The following is a 15,481-nucleotide window of genomic DNA, read 5'->3' as shown; positions in this document are numbered from 1 at the left end:
CTTTCTAAATGAAAATGCTATATCCCCTCCACCCATTTTCTCCTCTAAAAAGAATAAACTATATTGTAAGTTATTATCCACTGCTGCAAGGCCTGGAAATCTTGCAAGTTGGAAACCATTTTATAGATTCTAGAGGCCTGTCAGTTTTAAAGCCCTCTGTTGGCTTGTGAACAATTATGACATCAACTCTTGAAATCCAACTCTAGCTCTAGTCCCTGTGCTGTAAGGCTTGTAAAGCCAGTAGCATCCCTGTATTGCTTCCAAATGGGCTATATTTGAACTGACATTTCTAATGAATGAGCTATTTTATGGTTTATTATTGGATATATGTTGTATCACATAAGTGTGAGTAGATAACTTTAAGAAGCAGCTTTCTCAACATGTAGGAAAACATACTGCAGTATGGACACTTGAACACTATATATTTGAATATCCATATATAAAAAAAATATATTTAAGTTTCCTTATCATTGAAAATTATAGTTTGTTTTACAATAATGATATCAAGATAATATTCCATAAGCTGATGTTGTTTGGTATTAATTGTACCCTAATATCATAGCTGTGATATCTGATTGTGTCTGAAAGCAGCATTCATTCAGCAACCTCACTGTTTGTGCATAGTATTGTTTGCACTTACTATTTATCTCACTAATGTGAGATAACAGATAATATAAGATAATAAGGCTGACTAACTCAACTGGATTCCACTCTAATTACTGTATTCTTCAAGTGTGAAGCTGATATTTACTGCACAAAGGCACTTGTGAGCTCATATCTCCGTTGTAATTGTGTAGATGATAGGTACATATTTAAGAAAGAGTGGAAGATAATAAATTCTGTTAGTAATAAGACAAGTAGTCTTTTCAAGTTTGATGTTGTAGATCAAAATTTTAGATTTTCTAAAAGAAAATCTAGGACACTGACATAAAAAAAAAAAAAAAAAGCAACACCGGTGCTGAGACTGTGATCCCTGGAAAAGGTTAAGAGGAAACTTAATATAGTGTGTACATGTGAGATTCTTCTATATAAGTATATAAGTTTTCCCTTTTGTGTACTGGAAACTGTTCATGAGCTAATGTTACAGAACTCTTGTAAGGTAGCTACGTATTATGAACATCCATTACATGATGGACCAGAGGCAGGAAAAATGGCTTCATTAAGTGCTAGAATGGGAACCAAGGCTTGCTAACTCTTGGGACATAGAAAACATGAAGGGATTTGGGTTTTTTTTTTTTTTTTTTTTCTGAATGAATTGGAAAACCTTTGGAAAATTACTTTTATGCATCATTTAAACTGAATGTAACCAAATCTATTCACTTATTTTTCTGTAGTCAAGGGAGTTCTGATTAATGACAGTTGTCTGGGAGCATTTTAACATATCAATAATAGGTGAGAGAACACCCATCAAGGAAAAGGGTTGTCAGTACCGTTCTGCATTGATTCTTCTTACCTTGATTAATCTTGATGTGGTCTCTAAATGGCTTCTCATCCACGATGTATTTTCTTAAAAGAGCTTAGGGCCTATTGACTCACATAAGTGAAGTTTATAGCTTTCCCTTAGAGCTGAGCACAAACCTAGGCAATTGAGTCAGTTCCCTAGCATCATGATACATGTAGATACTGTACTGCATCATCTCTTTCCTGAGGTTGTCTAGATTAGCAGTTAACATGGTAATTCTTGGCAGACACCTGTAGTTTCCATGCTTCAGTGTTTTGGGGATAAACTTTCTAGAAAATCTGTGCATTGCTGTTGTTAAGTCTTATAGAGGAAACCATGGAAGTGGAACAAAATAGTGTACAGTCATTTTGTTTGTGCTTTCTTTTGAATAAATACCATATAATTATTATGATTTTCTTTCGGGGCAAGGAGGACTGCTGCAACTTTATCATTTTGAATATGAAGTATTAGACTGATCTCTTTGAAAAGCTTTTATAAGGTTTAATTGGATGAGCTAATCACAGCCTAGAAAATAAGGTACATTTAATCAATTGTCAAGGTCAAAATGAATTCTAAGAAGAAATATCTTATAAAAGATTTGTTACAATTAAATCTGAGCAATGAAAGAGGACAAGGCCATGCATTTTTCAGCGTTTCAGAGGATGTTCTCATTAGGCCATCAGTTGTCATTGTATACTACACATTATGCTTTTCACTAGTGGTTATTTTATGAATAACCATGTCAGGCAAATTTTAAAGTTGAGAGAAAAATACCACAGCAGAATGAGAGAAAGGGACAGCCATATTTTTTTAAACATGATATTGTCACTTTACTTTCTCTTACTTCTCAAAATATTGGAGAGAGCTCATGAAAATCTCATTCTTCATAGATCATTATTGTTTCTTTCTTCTTTTATAAAGATTTGTAATAGTTTTTTGTTGTTCATTTTCAACAGTATATTGTGATTCCAGGAAGGGAAGATAATGATAGGAGGTAGCAATGAATAATAGGAGAAACAGAGTCTTGTAAATAAATATGATATATTTTCCTGGTTGTCCCTGTTTCTAAGATAAAAGTGTGAAATGTGAGACACGGAGGAAAAATGCTTCAGTCTATTCTTGCCATTTAACTTAGTAACGTTAAGCTTCTGAATCCATGCAATTCAAAGTTGTGATTTCCCTTCCAATCTTACCAGAATCAGTGGGAGCAGCTGTCTTCTGCTCACTGAGGAATCTCCTTGCATGACTCACTTAAGGAACTGACTTTGTGGTTTCCAGCCAATGTTTTTTTCCGTCTCCTATGTCCATATATTGCAGCCTTTTTGAATACAGAATTTTACATCACAAAAGAGTGACTTAAATCCAGTTCATATTACCTTAGAGGAACGAGACCCACGTATCAGTTTGTTGCAGCCTGCACCTAGCATATTGTTTTTTTTTTCCCTGTTGTATTGCACAGGGTGATGCATGAATACCTATATGCACATCACAGATGTAAGAATTGCTTCTTTCATTTATTTTCTTGGTTCCTTTAGTGGTAAGGGAAGTTGTTGATGAACACTCAACATTAACGTGTTAGGGCCCAGTCTTGCATAGTAAGTATTTCGGTTCAAGACCAGCCAAATGATCAATTCATACCTAACATTGCTCATGAGAATGGTCCCGTTGACTTGTAGTGACTTCTCGTATCATTGTTTTAATTACGTGCATAATTTTAGGAATAAGTCCATGAAAGAACCAAGACTGAAGTATGTAACACCCTTCAGGATCTTCCTCGAAATAAATAAATAAATAAATATTTATAAGGCATCTGAGGTGACCAAGAAGTAATTTCTTTTCATTTTAGCCATGTGATCCAGAATATAGCTACAATATTGTATTTCTGTCGAGACAATGCAAATATACAGTTTCAGCATAGCACCTCCACTTGTTTGGAGAAGAGAGCAAGTGAAGGATGACTGTGTGATCCTGGAGAATTTCTGAACTCTTTCATTTCCACCTGGTTTAGTTTTTTTATTTTCAAGACTTGACTAGTATCTCTAAATTAAAATATTATTTGATTACGTTGAGATGGTTTTTAAATATATGCTGTTTGATTGTTTTTTAATTTTAATGTTTATTAAATATGATAAGAAATTATACAAAATATTATTTTAGCTTTAATTTTCCTTAAAATTAGTGTGAGCACAAGGTTTTAGGGTTTCTTTACTTATTTTGTTGTTTGAAAGTTTTTAGAAAAGCAATTTGGCAAGTTAGCACATCTATCATTTTCAGCTGTAATATTCAGTGAGTGGGAGCCAGAGAACACATACTCTTGGAGGCATATTGTACATCTACACTTCGCTGGAAAACAAAAGCTTGAAACACAAGAAGTACTCATGTTTTGTGTCCTCTTGCTTTGTTCGCTTTTCTTTGACTGCATTCCTGGTTTACATTTGACTGGTCGTCTTATTTCTGTACTTCCTTTTAGACTATTTGTCATGATCATTTTCATTTTTTCTTCAGGTGCCTAAATGCTCTCTTGCAGATTTCTTACAGTTACTGCAGTACGCAACTCTGTCCTTTCATGTGAGAAAAGACCAACTCTTTTCCTTATTTGGCAGATTTTGTGCTCTTAAAATTTCTGTTAGAAGGGCCTCTTTGGCATGAACCCAGCTGAGTTACCATCTTGACTTTTTCCCATCCCGGCATTATTGAGAAATATCACTTTCTTATGTACTCCCTCCAAAATTGTTGTATGCAGGAAAGAGGCATTTGATCCTCATTCCCTCCCTTTTTCAGGCTGTTGAAGAGAACTAATGAGTCAGCCTCTTCTTTAGTTCCATATCGTCATCTACGTTCCCATCTCCAGCCCTTTGTGTTTTCATTATTGTTTCCCTCCAACATCGGCTGATTGCAGGTCTCTGCAGGACCTCAGTGCAGGACTGCAAATCTAGCTAGTGCTAATTGACATTGCAGTGTTCTGGTTTACCTGCCCCTGCCTCATACCATACCAATGCCTCTCGCAGCTGTCTCAGTGGCTGTGTCATCTTCCTGGGTGACCCCTGCTAAATCTAACTTGTTCAACGTGCTCTGCCTTTGCAAGGACTTCCCTTTTGAAATGCATCTAAAGCATGAGTCAGAGGCCCATTACAGAAACGGAAGGAAATCAGAAAACCTGACACTCTCCTCAATTTCACTATTTCCACAGCGGTACCAGTGCCCTAGTAAAAAAGCACTTGCTTTGTATTATCACAGCCAGCAAGAATACCAGTGTTTACATGCCACCTCTTGGAGCTACCGTCGCTCCTAACACTGACCTGTGACATTATTTCAGACCAATTCAGTGGGACAGATGTCTGCTACTAAATCATCAACAGAAGTGTCTGAAGCATTTGCTTTTCCCTTTGGAGATTTAGCATTCAGTGCTCAACAGGCCTGATCCTGCTTATAATGGTGAACACTTCCCTTTGATCTGCTTAGCAAGCCGATCCCACTAGGCTGCCCTGCAGTTCCTTCACCCTCATTTTTAAGGCCCTGGGATAATGACTAATACAGGCAGCCCCGAGATATTAATCTCTGTCCTCCCAGAGTTACGGCATGCTAATCCTCTGGATACTGCCTTACCGGCGGCATTTGCCAGGCATCTCTGGACTGACGACGTTCAGCACATTCCCGGCCTCTTCACTTTCCTCCTCTGACTCTTCGCTTTCTACCCCTTTTCCAAGGCCGCCGCTCACTCATGCTGCTTTAAAGTTCAAAAGCAGCATGTTTGGCAGCTGTTTCCTTGTTCCCTGCACCTTTCTCACTACAGCAGGGAGTGGATCCTGAAATCAATTTCTGTCCTTGTAGCGTTATTCCTCCTCAGACTCGCTGGTTCAGGAGGCTCTGCAACTGCTCCATCAGCTGTGCACATCATCCCTGCCCTGCCTTCTCCCGCGTTCTCCTCCGTGGCCTCTAACACTTTCCACCTTTTTCCAGAAGACATTACTTGTGCCTTTCTGTTAATTTTCTCCCTTTTGTCTTTTTATCTCTACCTGCCTGTCTTAATCTGTTTCTGTGTTCATGCAGCGTTGAGAGGACATGGTGCTGCTTTTATTCTGGCAGTTTGCTTTCACAGCTCGTGAAGACTTAATACTTGTTTCAACACGAACCTCGCTGCTTTGGCCGTCTGTGGTGACAGACTGAAAATCCCTGTCATTCTTCCAGCTCGTGGGGCCAAGCTCTCCTGCCCAAGCTCACCTACTGTAGGTCTTCGTTGTGCTGCTGAAGCGAATCGCAGAATGGGCATTTAAACCAGCAAAGAGTCTGGATTCTCCTGTACAGGCATAAAAAAACAGAGTCTATAAAACTCTGCTTAGTGTGAAGCACAGGAGCCTCTGTGCTTGCCAGTAGAGGTTGCTGAGAGCTCGTAAGTGTGCTGCTCTGCTCCATACAGATTGTCATAGGAAGTCCAGTCCAAAGAGGTTTAATCTTCTGTGGGATTTGCTCTAACTTCCTGTTTCTCTGCTCATTCCTGTTATTTCCTATGATAGGCAACCTTTCTGGAACAATGAAGTAGCCAACCTGTGAGGGAAGCAGAAGATAGGGAATTGTCACAGGAACTTGCCCCTACGGAAGGGGGAGATTGCAGCCCTCTGCTTTTGGGAATTGCAAAACTCTCATTGAATTCATTTCCCATCATTGTGGACTATATATATCCACATGCATGCCCACATATGGAAAAAAAAAATCCCCAACAACACAGGAGGAAAGGAAGAAATAGATCATTATTCCTTTAAATAACTAGGAGGTCAACAGACCGCTGGTGAATTTGGAAGCAGACATGCAAAGTTAAGAAATATTAGTGAATGTGCCAAATGAAGCTATATTTTCAGTTTGGATTCAGACCCAAATGTCTTCAAATCTCGTTCATGATCAGGACTGTATGTGGGATGGAAGCGGTGTTCTTGACTACTTTTCTCCTGTGTTGGCATGTCCGTGTCTTCGTTAGGCAATACAGAATGGGCCATATTGATGTCCTGGTGCTGCCTTGCTCTGGATTCTCTGGATCCTTCTCCTGTGCTGCCAGCGCCGTGGTTCTGTGTTTGTGTGTGGCATGTCAGGCTGTGTCAGGTTGTGTTTGCTCAGGGATTGTTAACTCCAGTGCTGTATCCCATGCGGCACCATGGGCTTTTCGAACAATTGCTCTAAGAGGAGAGAGACTTCTGGGTCTAGGTGGACTAGTTTTATGTATTTTAACTACAAATCCTCATCTAGCTACTTGCTTTAGAATTAAAATTCATATGTTGCTATGAGAACAGGAGACCTAAGGATACAAGCAACATTTTCCCTAGATTGTGGGTAGGGAGGGTTGCTGGGCTTGTCAAGTGCCCTTACTTTATTACCCTACCTTATGGCATGCTACCTTTGGGAGTAGGAAAATCCGGAGAATGTTGTATTTCCCCATCAGGGTGACAGAGTTTGAGGAAACTGAGTAACTCAAGTTGATTTTCTGCAATGGATTTAGGAGGAGTGATTCTTGCATAGTTTTACATACCAATGCCCCTTTCAAAGCATGGTCTTGAGATCTAATGCTGACTGAACGTCAGGTAGCTATGCAGCATGATAAAGCACGCATAAAGGAGGAAAACTCCTTTATTTGGCTTTGACATGGGATTTAGTCCTTAGAAAATCAGTATTTTTTTTTCTTTCCTTTTTTTAAAGGGACAATTTCAACTAAAAGGCAAATAGAATTTTCAAGTCTTTGCATGTGTGGGGTACTGACATTATAAAAATATGAAAAACTCTAATACAGTTCCAGTATTAGTGAGACATTGGTAAATGACTGTTTTGTATTCGTGGTTTGGAATTGGAGTTTATCCAGGTTTTGCCGGAAGGTTGAGTTTAATTTGTATCGTGTTTGCATAAATAGCTTATTTCTAAAGCTCACATTTTACTTGAACAATTCTGAATGATGCATTTATCATGGGGAGAAAAAATGACCTATTGTTCTCTTTAAATAAATGGTTCTGCCACTTAAAAGTGTCCAGCAGACTAAATCATGAAAAATCACAGTGCAGTTGTAGGCTGCTTATCTTGTCCCTAGAATCAACTATCATACATTCGTGTCCCTGGGTTTGTAAAATTCAACAGATTTTTTGAATTGCTCTCTTAATTATGATGTTGGCATCATAATTGCTAAGTAAGGTTCTTAATAACAATGTGCTTGTTATCGAAGCAGTCTGAATGTCTTTGCCTGATGTGAATAGCTGCAAGCCCTGAATAGGGCAGCAGCAGTCGTGGGAGCCTGACATTGGCTGAAGGAGGAATAAAGTGCTCAGAGAAGGTAATTTAAAGCACTATATAATATCCCTGTACACCCCACTCCCTCCTGCAGCAAATGAAGATTAAGGAGCATATAGATCTTCCACCTATTAGGGCACAAACATCACTAGGCAATTTACCCTCCACTCCTCATGCCATTCATTTGTTAGGGGGAAAAGATGCTTGGTTCTTTCTTTAATCTTCAGCCTCTCTTCAAATGTTTTCACATTATGTGTGTTTTAAGATCACATGTAGAATAGCAAAGAGAAACATGACTGGAAAATGCTTCTTAATCGTACAGTAGTTTATCTTTTTTTCTTCACAAAAATGTGGTTAAACAAGAATAATGTAATATTTTAAGTACTCTAAAAGAATTCCATGCCTCTGTAGTAAGTGTAAAAGAGCCCAAAATTGTCATGAATGCTGCAAACAGCTGCCAAGAATTGTATCATTTCTTAAGAACAATGCATATTTGCCATTTCTTGAAAGATATGGTTGCTAGATATATCTTAGAAACTGGGTGGCTTAACTTTCTGCTATTAACTCTTATATTTGAAAAAGCATTCTCCATTTCCTTGACATACCAGTACACATAGTGCATCTGAACTGAGTCCAGCAAGGGTCCTCAGGATATTGCATATTAAATATTGACAGATCATGTTGCTGCCTGGCAGGTGTGCCTTTTCTTTATTACTTTTCAGTGCATTTTCTTACATTACTTTTCTTTGCCTTTCTTCCCTGCTGTTGGTTTACTCAGTGTACTTTCAGTATGTGCGGGTTTTATTTTCTTTTTTTTTTTCCTCCTTTTTCCTTTCATTTTAACAATTTTCTCTTTCCCCCCCCTTTTCTTTTCTCTCTCTCTTTCTTCCACAGGTTTTGCAGTGCATGTTGGTCTCTCTGCATTCAGAACTTGACATTCAAAGGTACTTGATGAAAATTGAATCCTCTCAGAGAGTTAGTACTGTACTTTCTTTTTCTGCACTTTGCTGTGGGTTGAGTTTGCTAACTTCTAGCTGTGTTTGGTTTGCATCACAACTGGTGTTGAAAACCTATGGATCTGCATGCCTTTCCCTCAGCATTTACAGCAGTGAACTGTCATCTCTATTGATTAATTGTACATAAGAATGTGATGCATGTGCAGCCTTTGACAATTTTTAGTTTCGAGTTTTCTTGTAATGGCACGACGGACATGAAGTCCAGACTCTTGTCTTAGATAAGTGTTTTGAAATCCACCGAACTTTAGTGAAAGCTCCTAGACTAATAATAGCCCCTACCAATTGTCCTAATTCTGACTGTATTCTGACTGTATGCAATGTATTTTATTGCATATTTAGCACTTGAGGGATAAAAGTCTTGCTGAAAAGTTTAAAATAGATCCATGGATGCAGAAGTAAATGTATCTGTATTGGTATGCAAAAAGCTTGGTTCTGTAGCTGGCAAATTGATCTTTTTTCTGTGACTTTATATTGAAGGAACACCATAGGTATGTAAATAGGATAATGACTGGAGAACTCAGAGCATAGTTGGCCCAGCAAATATATAAATTAGCATTTAAAAGAGCCCCTGTTTACCTTCTGAAAAAGAGTTTAATGTTCACCTGTTTTACATGTCCCTGCTCATATTGGGGTGCTTTGGGTTCCCCTGGCTAATTTTCTCCTCTCTTGTCATACCGAGTTAGAATTGTTTCCCTTTCGATATAATCTACATTTCCGTGTAACAGATTTGCTCAGCTAGGGCTGTGGCTCTTCAAAATCAGTATACCTGCACATATGACATGCACCTGGTGTTACCTGTGTATCATCTTTCTATTGAATTCCTCTCCCACTTCCATGTGAATTGTAGTGCAGATGTCTACTACACAGCTAGATCTTCACGTATGGGGACCACGTTTAGTTGCATATTTAAGAGGTGCCACTGCATGCCCCTTTTTCCTTCCATCAAAAGCCCATCACCAAAGGGCTGAGGCAGCATCTGCTGCTGAAGGAAGAAGGCCTCAAAGCGAGCCCTGCGTACAGTATTTGCACCTGATTTGACACTTCCTGATTCATTTTATTTCCACTTACAGAATTTAAATATCCGCATAAAAATGCTGACCACAGGGAAAAGTGGGTGAGGCAGCCGTGTGGGGAACAATCAGGATTTGCCCTAATTGAATAATGAGCTATGGCCTAGAGGGAGGGAAAAAGAAGAGCCAGGAGGGCCTGGTGGCAAGTAGGACAGGAGGAGCGCGAGGAGCAACTCCTTTGCTGTCGAGCGCTGGAGCAGCCCAGGAGCTCCTCCCAGGTGCCAGAACAACAAGTTCTGCTGAGCATTTCATCACACATTTGCTTCCATGGGTCGAGGCTAAAAATAAGCAGAGAGCGTGGGTGTGTTGATGCCGGCGGCCCGGCACAGCGCCCGTCCTCTGCCTGTGCTGCCCGGGTGTTCATTGCTCTCCAGGGCTGTAGCACCCACCAGCTGTCAGGACTCCAGGTATCCGAAAAGGGCAGCTCACACCCTGGCCCGAAGACCTCACTCCCACTTGCACGGCTTTCTGTTGATGTCTTGTGTGTGTGTGTTTGCTTGCCTCTTTTTTTTTTCAGTTATTTTTAAAAGAGCATGTTAATTAAGAAATCCTTTCTGGCTCTTAGAAACACAGAAAAACAGGTTTTACCGGGGCAACCATGAGCTGGAATCTGTATCATGTTCATTTGCTTTGGGAAACAGACACCACAAAAACAGACCCTCCTTCTGTTTTCCTTAGGGATATGTGTGGGAGAAAAGGGATGGGTAGATAATCATTTTCTTGAATCAGAACACATTATCCCCTAGGTACATTTAGGCATCTGTTATATATTGTTTCTTTCTTTTTCTTTTTTTTTTTTTCTTTTCCTTTTTGCATGTGGTTTTGAGTATGTAAGGATCTTTCCCCTTTAATCAGTATAATGACAGTTTTTGTTTAAAAAAAGCCTTTTAATCTTTGGAGTTCTCATGACAGTTTTACAGATTGTGTAGGTAGGAGTTACCTCGCCTACCACTGATGAAATGCAGCCATCTCTCGGGTGGAACAAGGGGTCATTCTGCCTCATGAATACTTCACAGTAGGTTTTTTAGGAGGGAAAAGAGAAATAGCTTCCAACTGAAACGGACATAAGATTTTAATTAAGACAAATGTTGATATGCAGGCTGGAATTTATGGATAACTTATTTAAACAGAGCAATAATAAACTGAAGCTATAATGTGAGAGCATGACAGAGACTTCGAACTAACAAATTTTGCTGTGAGCAAAATTGATGGGGCCGTAGATGCCTGTGCAGCAAAAAATAGTGAGGTGATCATTCACTTTTTAAATTCAGCTATCACGTATAAATAAAAGCTTCATGTCATAAGACATTTCAATAAACCAGAGAGTTAAAGTCTGCTTTTACATGAAAGATTTCACTCATTCAGTATGATTTTTGCTTATTACCAGTGGATGACTCTTGGTTTTGCCCAGCATTTTACTTTATTTCCCACCCTAAAATCTCAGACTGACATTTATGTGAAAAGAGACCTTGGATTTGAACAGTAAAACACTGACAAATATTTTTAAGTTTTAACATGGGTGACTTGGGTTTTTGAGTCTTTTTCTTCCTTTTTGGTGTATTTGAAAGAGATGCCCCAGCATGTTGCATATTTCAGTCTGGACTTGCCTGTGCCAATTAAGCTGCTCTTAGGCGGGCTGCTGAGTTCCTTAGGGCAACATTTGCAAATGCAAGTCCCTCCAATTAAGCATCTGAATGAGAGATCTGGCAGCCTGAGTGCTGAGCACCTACAGCTTTTATTGGTTCTAATGAATATCTTTACTGTAAGTGCTTGGCTTTCCTGAAAAACAGGCTTCCGTAGATCTAGGGGTTTAGTCAGGAACCCAAAACCAACAGCGTTGCTCCATGCCAGTCGTTTTGCCCCGAGTGCTTTGGGAGCAGGTTCTCTGATGCTCGCGGGGATGCACCCCGCTGCCGAAGCCGAGCGGTGCCCTGGCCACAGAGCACAGAGCGGCCACTGCGGCTCCTTCCTGCCCCGGCGGCCCCAACAGATGGAGCATTTCTGGCACAATATCATGGCAGGGAGTGGGCGGCCGGCCACCGACAGGAGCTCACAAGGCTGCCAGGAAAGTGTGCGGATTTTTAGGATGAGTTGAGTATCATCCCAATCTGTAAAAATGGATGCTATGTCCTGGCACGTGATTAAACACGTTTTTCCCGCTAGGTGAAAGGAGCTCGGTTCTGCATCAACAAATGCACGGAGCGGTGCTAATGATACTGTCAGGAGCAGCAAGGAGCTCTGTCTTCAGATAAATTCACAGAAAAGAGGCAAATAATCGCTCAGGGTGACATGCCGACACGCTATCAGTAATGGGCTCTGATAAGACGTTGATGTGATGGAGCCTTATCAAGTCTTAATGCCTCGCCCTGTGGCGCTCGGTGTCGTGGGATGAGTTCATCTTTGCTGCCTACCTGGTGGTGCTGAGAGGGAAAGGGAACATTCTTTGCCTTACTTGGGCAAAATTTGAAGGGTCTGTGTCCTCCCTTCCTTGGAACAGGAGAGGATCTGCCCTAGGCCCCCTCCTCGAATGTCTGGATGGGTGCAGCAATGCAGGACCCCAAAGACTCTGCATCTTTGAAAAAGTGGATCCTTCCTTCAAATAACTGATCTGACAAATGGCATGATGAAGAAGTATTATTGTTATGGTAAGAGCTGTACCATGACAATATTTCTGAGTTAATAAATTCATAGATTAAATACAGAGAGTTCTTATGCATATCTGCAGTCTGTCACATATCCAGTAGCCATCTTCTGGCCCAGTCACAGGAGAAACATATTACTGGAAGGTCAAGAAAAACAGTTTTTGTTTTTTCTTTTGATTTGTCTTCCTTCTTTGAAATGTCAAGGAAATGTTGATTTTTTTTTTTTCTTCTCCCTATGCTGTGTTCTTTAGAGCACAGGGCTGGATAGAGTTATTTTACTAGGGCTGTATCATGTTTTGATGTCTCTGTTTACTGTTACTACCTTGCCAACAGTGCTAGCAATTTGGAAGATGTGTATGATAAGATTCTTCTCCTGAAGAGATAGCAGTGTGTTTAGATAAAGTCTGAGGAAATTCCTGGAGACAGGAAATAAGAAGTGCAAATTGTGGAAGATGTAAAATTATTCCTGCTTCAGGTTATGGGATTTTGGAAGGGTATTTTTTGCTTTTGTGTGTGTGTGTGTACATGTGAAAATGTATGGAGTAAATTTGCAGGAGGCATTTTGAAAAGCAAAAGAATGTAAAAATTTTCAGATATATTGATTAGTATGAAAAACAACCGGAAATGAGTCTGGAAGGAAGTTCTAAGGAGCAGAGTAATAAAACTGGGTAGAACAAAAGGGTAAAGGGATTAGTGGAAGAGAAACAGAAGAATCAGCTTGCGAGGGACATCTCTGGTGCCCAGTGACTGCTCACTGTATTGCTCTGTTTGGCATCTGCAGCACTTCACCTTTCCTTTTTCAGGTACCTTCTGTTTCTCCTGTTACTTATTTGAGATGTTATTCAATCCAGAGAGCCCTGTACTTTTTTGCAGCAGTTTCACACTTTGTGAAAGAACTAATGTGTTAAATTAGTGTAGTTTGGACATACAAGCATGAGGCATGATTAACCACGATTTTAATCCTTGTTAAAATACTAAGAGTTACCTTCTGTAACTGCTACTCTCTATATTTTAATGAAGTGCATTCCTTAAAAAGGTTACAGAGGTGTGTATCCTTTTATGTTAATAAAATGAAATAAAATAGTAGGAAATTAATAACTAGCATTGGCATATGGGAAAACGCAGACACCACTGGCTTGTTCTGAGTCCTCTTCTATTTTCCAACACTTACGCCAGGTGAGGCTAGTAAGGTACTGGTGTTTCCTTGCTTTTGTATTCATGTGTGGAGCTTCTGTTACAATGACTTGAGTTTGCCCTATTCTTTTGTGAAATGCCTGCGTTTTCTTCTGGGTTGACTTTGCCTTTTTCTCTTTGCTAGCAAGCATATTAAGGTGACATCCGCCCAGACATAGGATTTGTGTAACATGCAGTTACACTCTTGTCCCACCTTCAGGAGCAGCAGTCCACACTGCTGCTTGACTTGGGTTCTGGTGGTCTCTCAAACATGGATTATGATGCATTACCTTTGTAATTGCCTTTACTGCACAGTAACTCTAGAAAACTCAGCATTTAAAGGGCATTTCCTGAAATATTGAATGTTTGAATAATTATAAATACGCTAGTCAACATTTCCTGGGTAAAACAATGTGAATGGTAGGATTTAGTCAATTATTTCTTTCTTACCTGTCTTATTTATCAATACAGAATATTGACACAACACAGAAAGGTTTTGTCTTCCTTCCTTCATCTGTTTTTACAAATCCTTGTAGCTTATGGCTCCAAAGACGTTGCTTGTCCTCTCCCTTCTTCCTGGGCTGGTTTTCCTGAGAAGGACTGCCTTGAAATATGCTCAATTATTATTGCTCATTGCCAGTACTAAAAATGCTTTCTTCTCAAAAATGCCCTCATATCTCTCACTTACTTGAACTGTTGTTGCTATGTTCGGAGATTTTTTACAATCTGCTTAAAATTCAGAATTGTTCCCAAAATACTACATTTATGTTAGCTGATCATGACAAATATCTTGAGGCCTTTAGCAAAGTGTATGTTTATATGTTGTGGATCACATTAAGAGTTTCCTTTGGTTTCACACTTGTGTTGCTCCACATGCTGTAGTGGAAACAGCGTGTTCCTACCCCAGGGTGTCCTAGGAGGAGGCCTGGGCGTCATGTCTGAGCACAGCTGACTGCGTGACCCTACGCAGCTCTGCTCATCTCCCGCAAGGCTCTTCGTGCAGCAGAGTTTGGGCAGTGGCAGGAGAGCTGTTGCACACAGGGTTGTCACAGGACAGCCCCAGACACCGTGAGCCCCGTCCTAAGGAGCTGCTCACGGAGCACCAGGAACCACATCTGCAGCTGTGTCCAGCTACTGCTGCTAATGGGGGCTGCAGCACCCGCTTTCGCCTGGCGTCTGCATCTCGTTGTATGCATGGGTAGATGTCGTGCATGCACCTGAGTGTCTTGAACAAGACCTGGGAATTCAAGCAAAGGAGAAAGAAAAATAAAGCAAAATGTGTGATTCATCTTAACCAGAATACTTTTTCTTCAGGAACCAAAAGCAATCCTCTCCCCTACAGACTCCGAACTTTGAGACTTTTTGCAGCTGGATTTTTTTCATGATATTGCTCTCTGCTTTGTATTTCAGTTATGTAGTAATCAGGAAGAGGAATTAAGAAATTGTAATGACTTGGTTTGCTGGTACCCCTGTAATATGCCTATGTAAACAAAATAGCTTCAGGAGTGATGATTCCCAAGAGGTTTCCGGAAAGCTGAATGAAGAAGCACTGACTAATCAAATTCTTTCTTAATGTTTGCAGGCCGCTCACCGCCCCTGAGAGCTTTCAGGGCGCAAGCCCTTGTGCTTACAACCTGCAGACCGGCGCTGCCCCTGTCAGGGGCACTTCAAAGCATACTTTAGTTGCTGCGAACAAGTGTCATTAGCTTTAACTCCTGCAAAAATTTAAAGCTTTTGAACAGTTTCACTGCAGGACATTAGATAATACCTAATATTTTTTAGTATTAACTTTTCAATACAGAAAAGTTCTGGAGGGTTTAATTTTCTCCTGAGGTTTTTCTACGTTATTGTAATCTGTGAGGAAATGGACAGGTT

General features: G+C 40.2%; 1 protein-coding gene across 5 annotated transcripts in view; it reads left to right on the top strand.

The window, feature by feature from the left end:
* KIAA1217 (KIAA1217 ortholog) overlaps window positions 1–15,481 on the top strand; it is a 166,496-nt gene that overhangs the window by 59,495 nt on the left and 91,520 nt on the right. For 2 of the 5 annotated variants that reach the window (XM_088534008.1, XM_088534009.1), the window contains one exon: window positions 8,600–8,680. The exons of the other annotated variants lie outside the window; for them this stretch is intronic. In XM_088534008.1, the coding sequence (XP_088390134.1) occupies window positions 8,600–8,680 (81 nt within the window). The remainder of the gene's footprint in view (window positions 1–8,599; window positions 8,681–15,481) is intronic. 5 annotated transcript variants of the gene reach the window in all.

Source organism: Tinamus guttatus, unplaced genomic scaffold (genome assembly GCF_059628265.1).
Source record: "Tinamus guttatus ecotype Peru unplaced genomic scaffold, ASM5962826v1 Tinamus_guttatus_pri_ptg000530l, whole genome shotgun sequence".
Classification (NCBI taxonomy): Eukaryota; Metazoa; Chordata; class Aves; order Tinamiformes; family Tinamidae; genus Tinamus; species Tinamus guttatus.
Note: the sequence above shows the minus strand (reverse complement) of the source record. Positions and strands in the feature narration are given on the sequence as shown.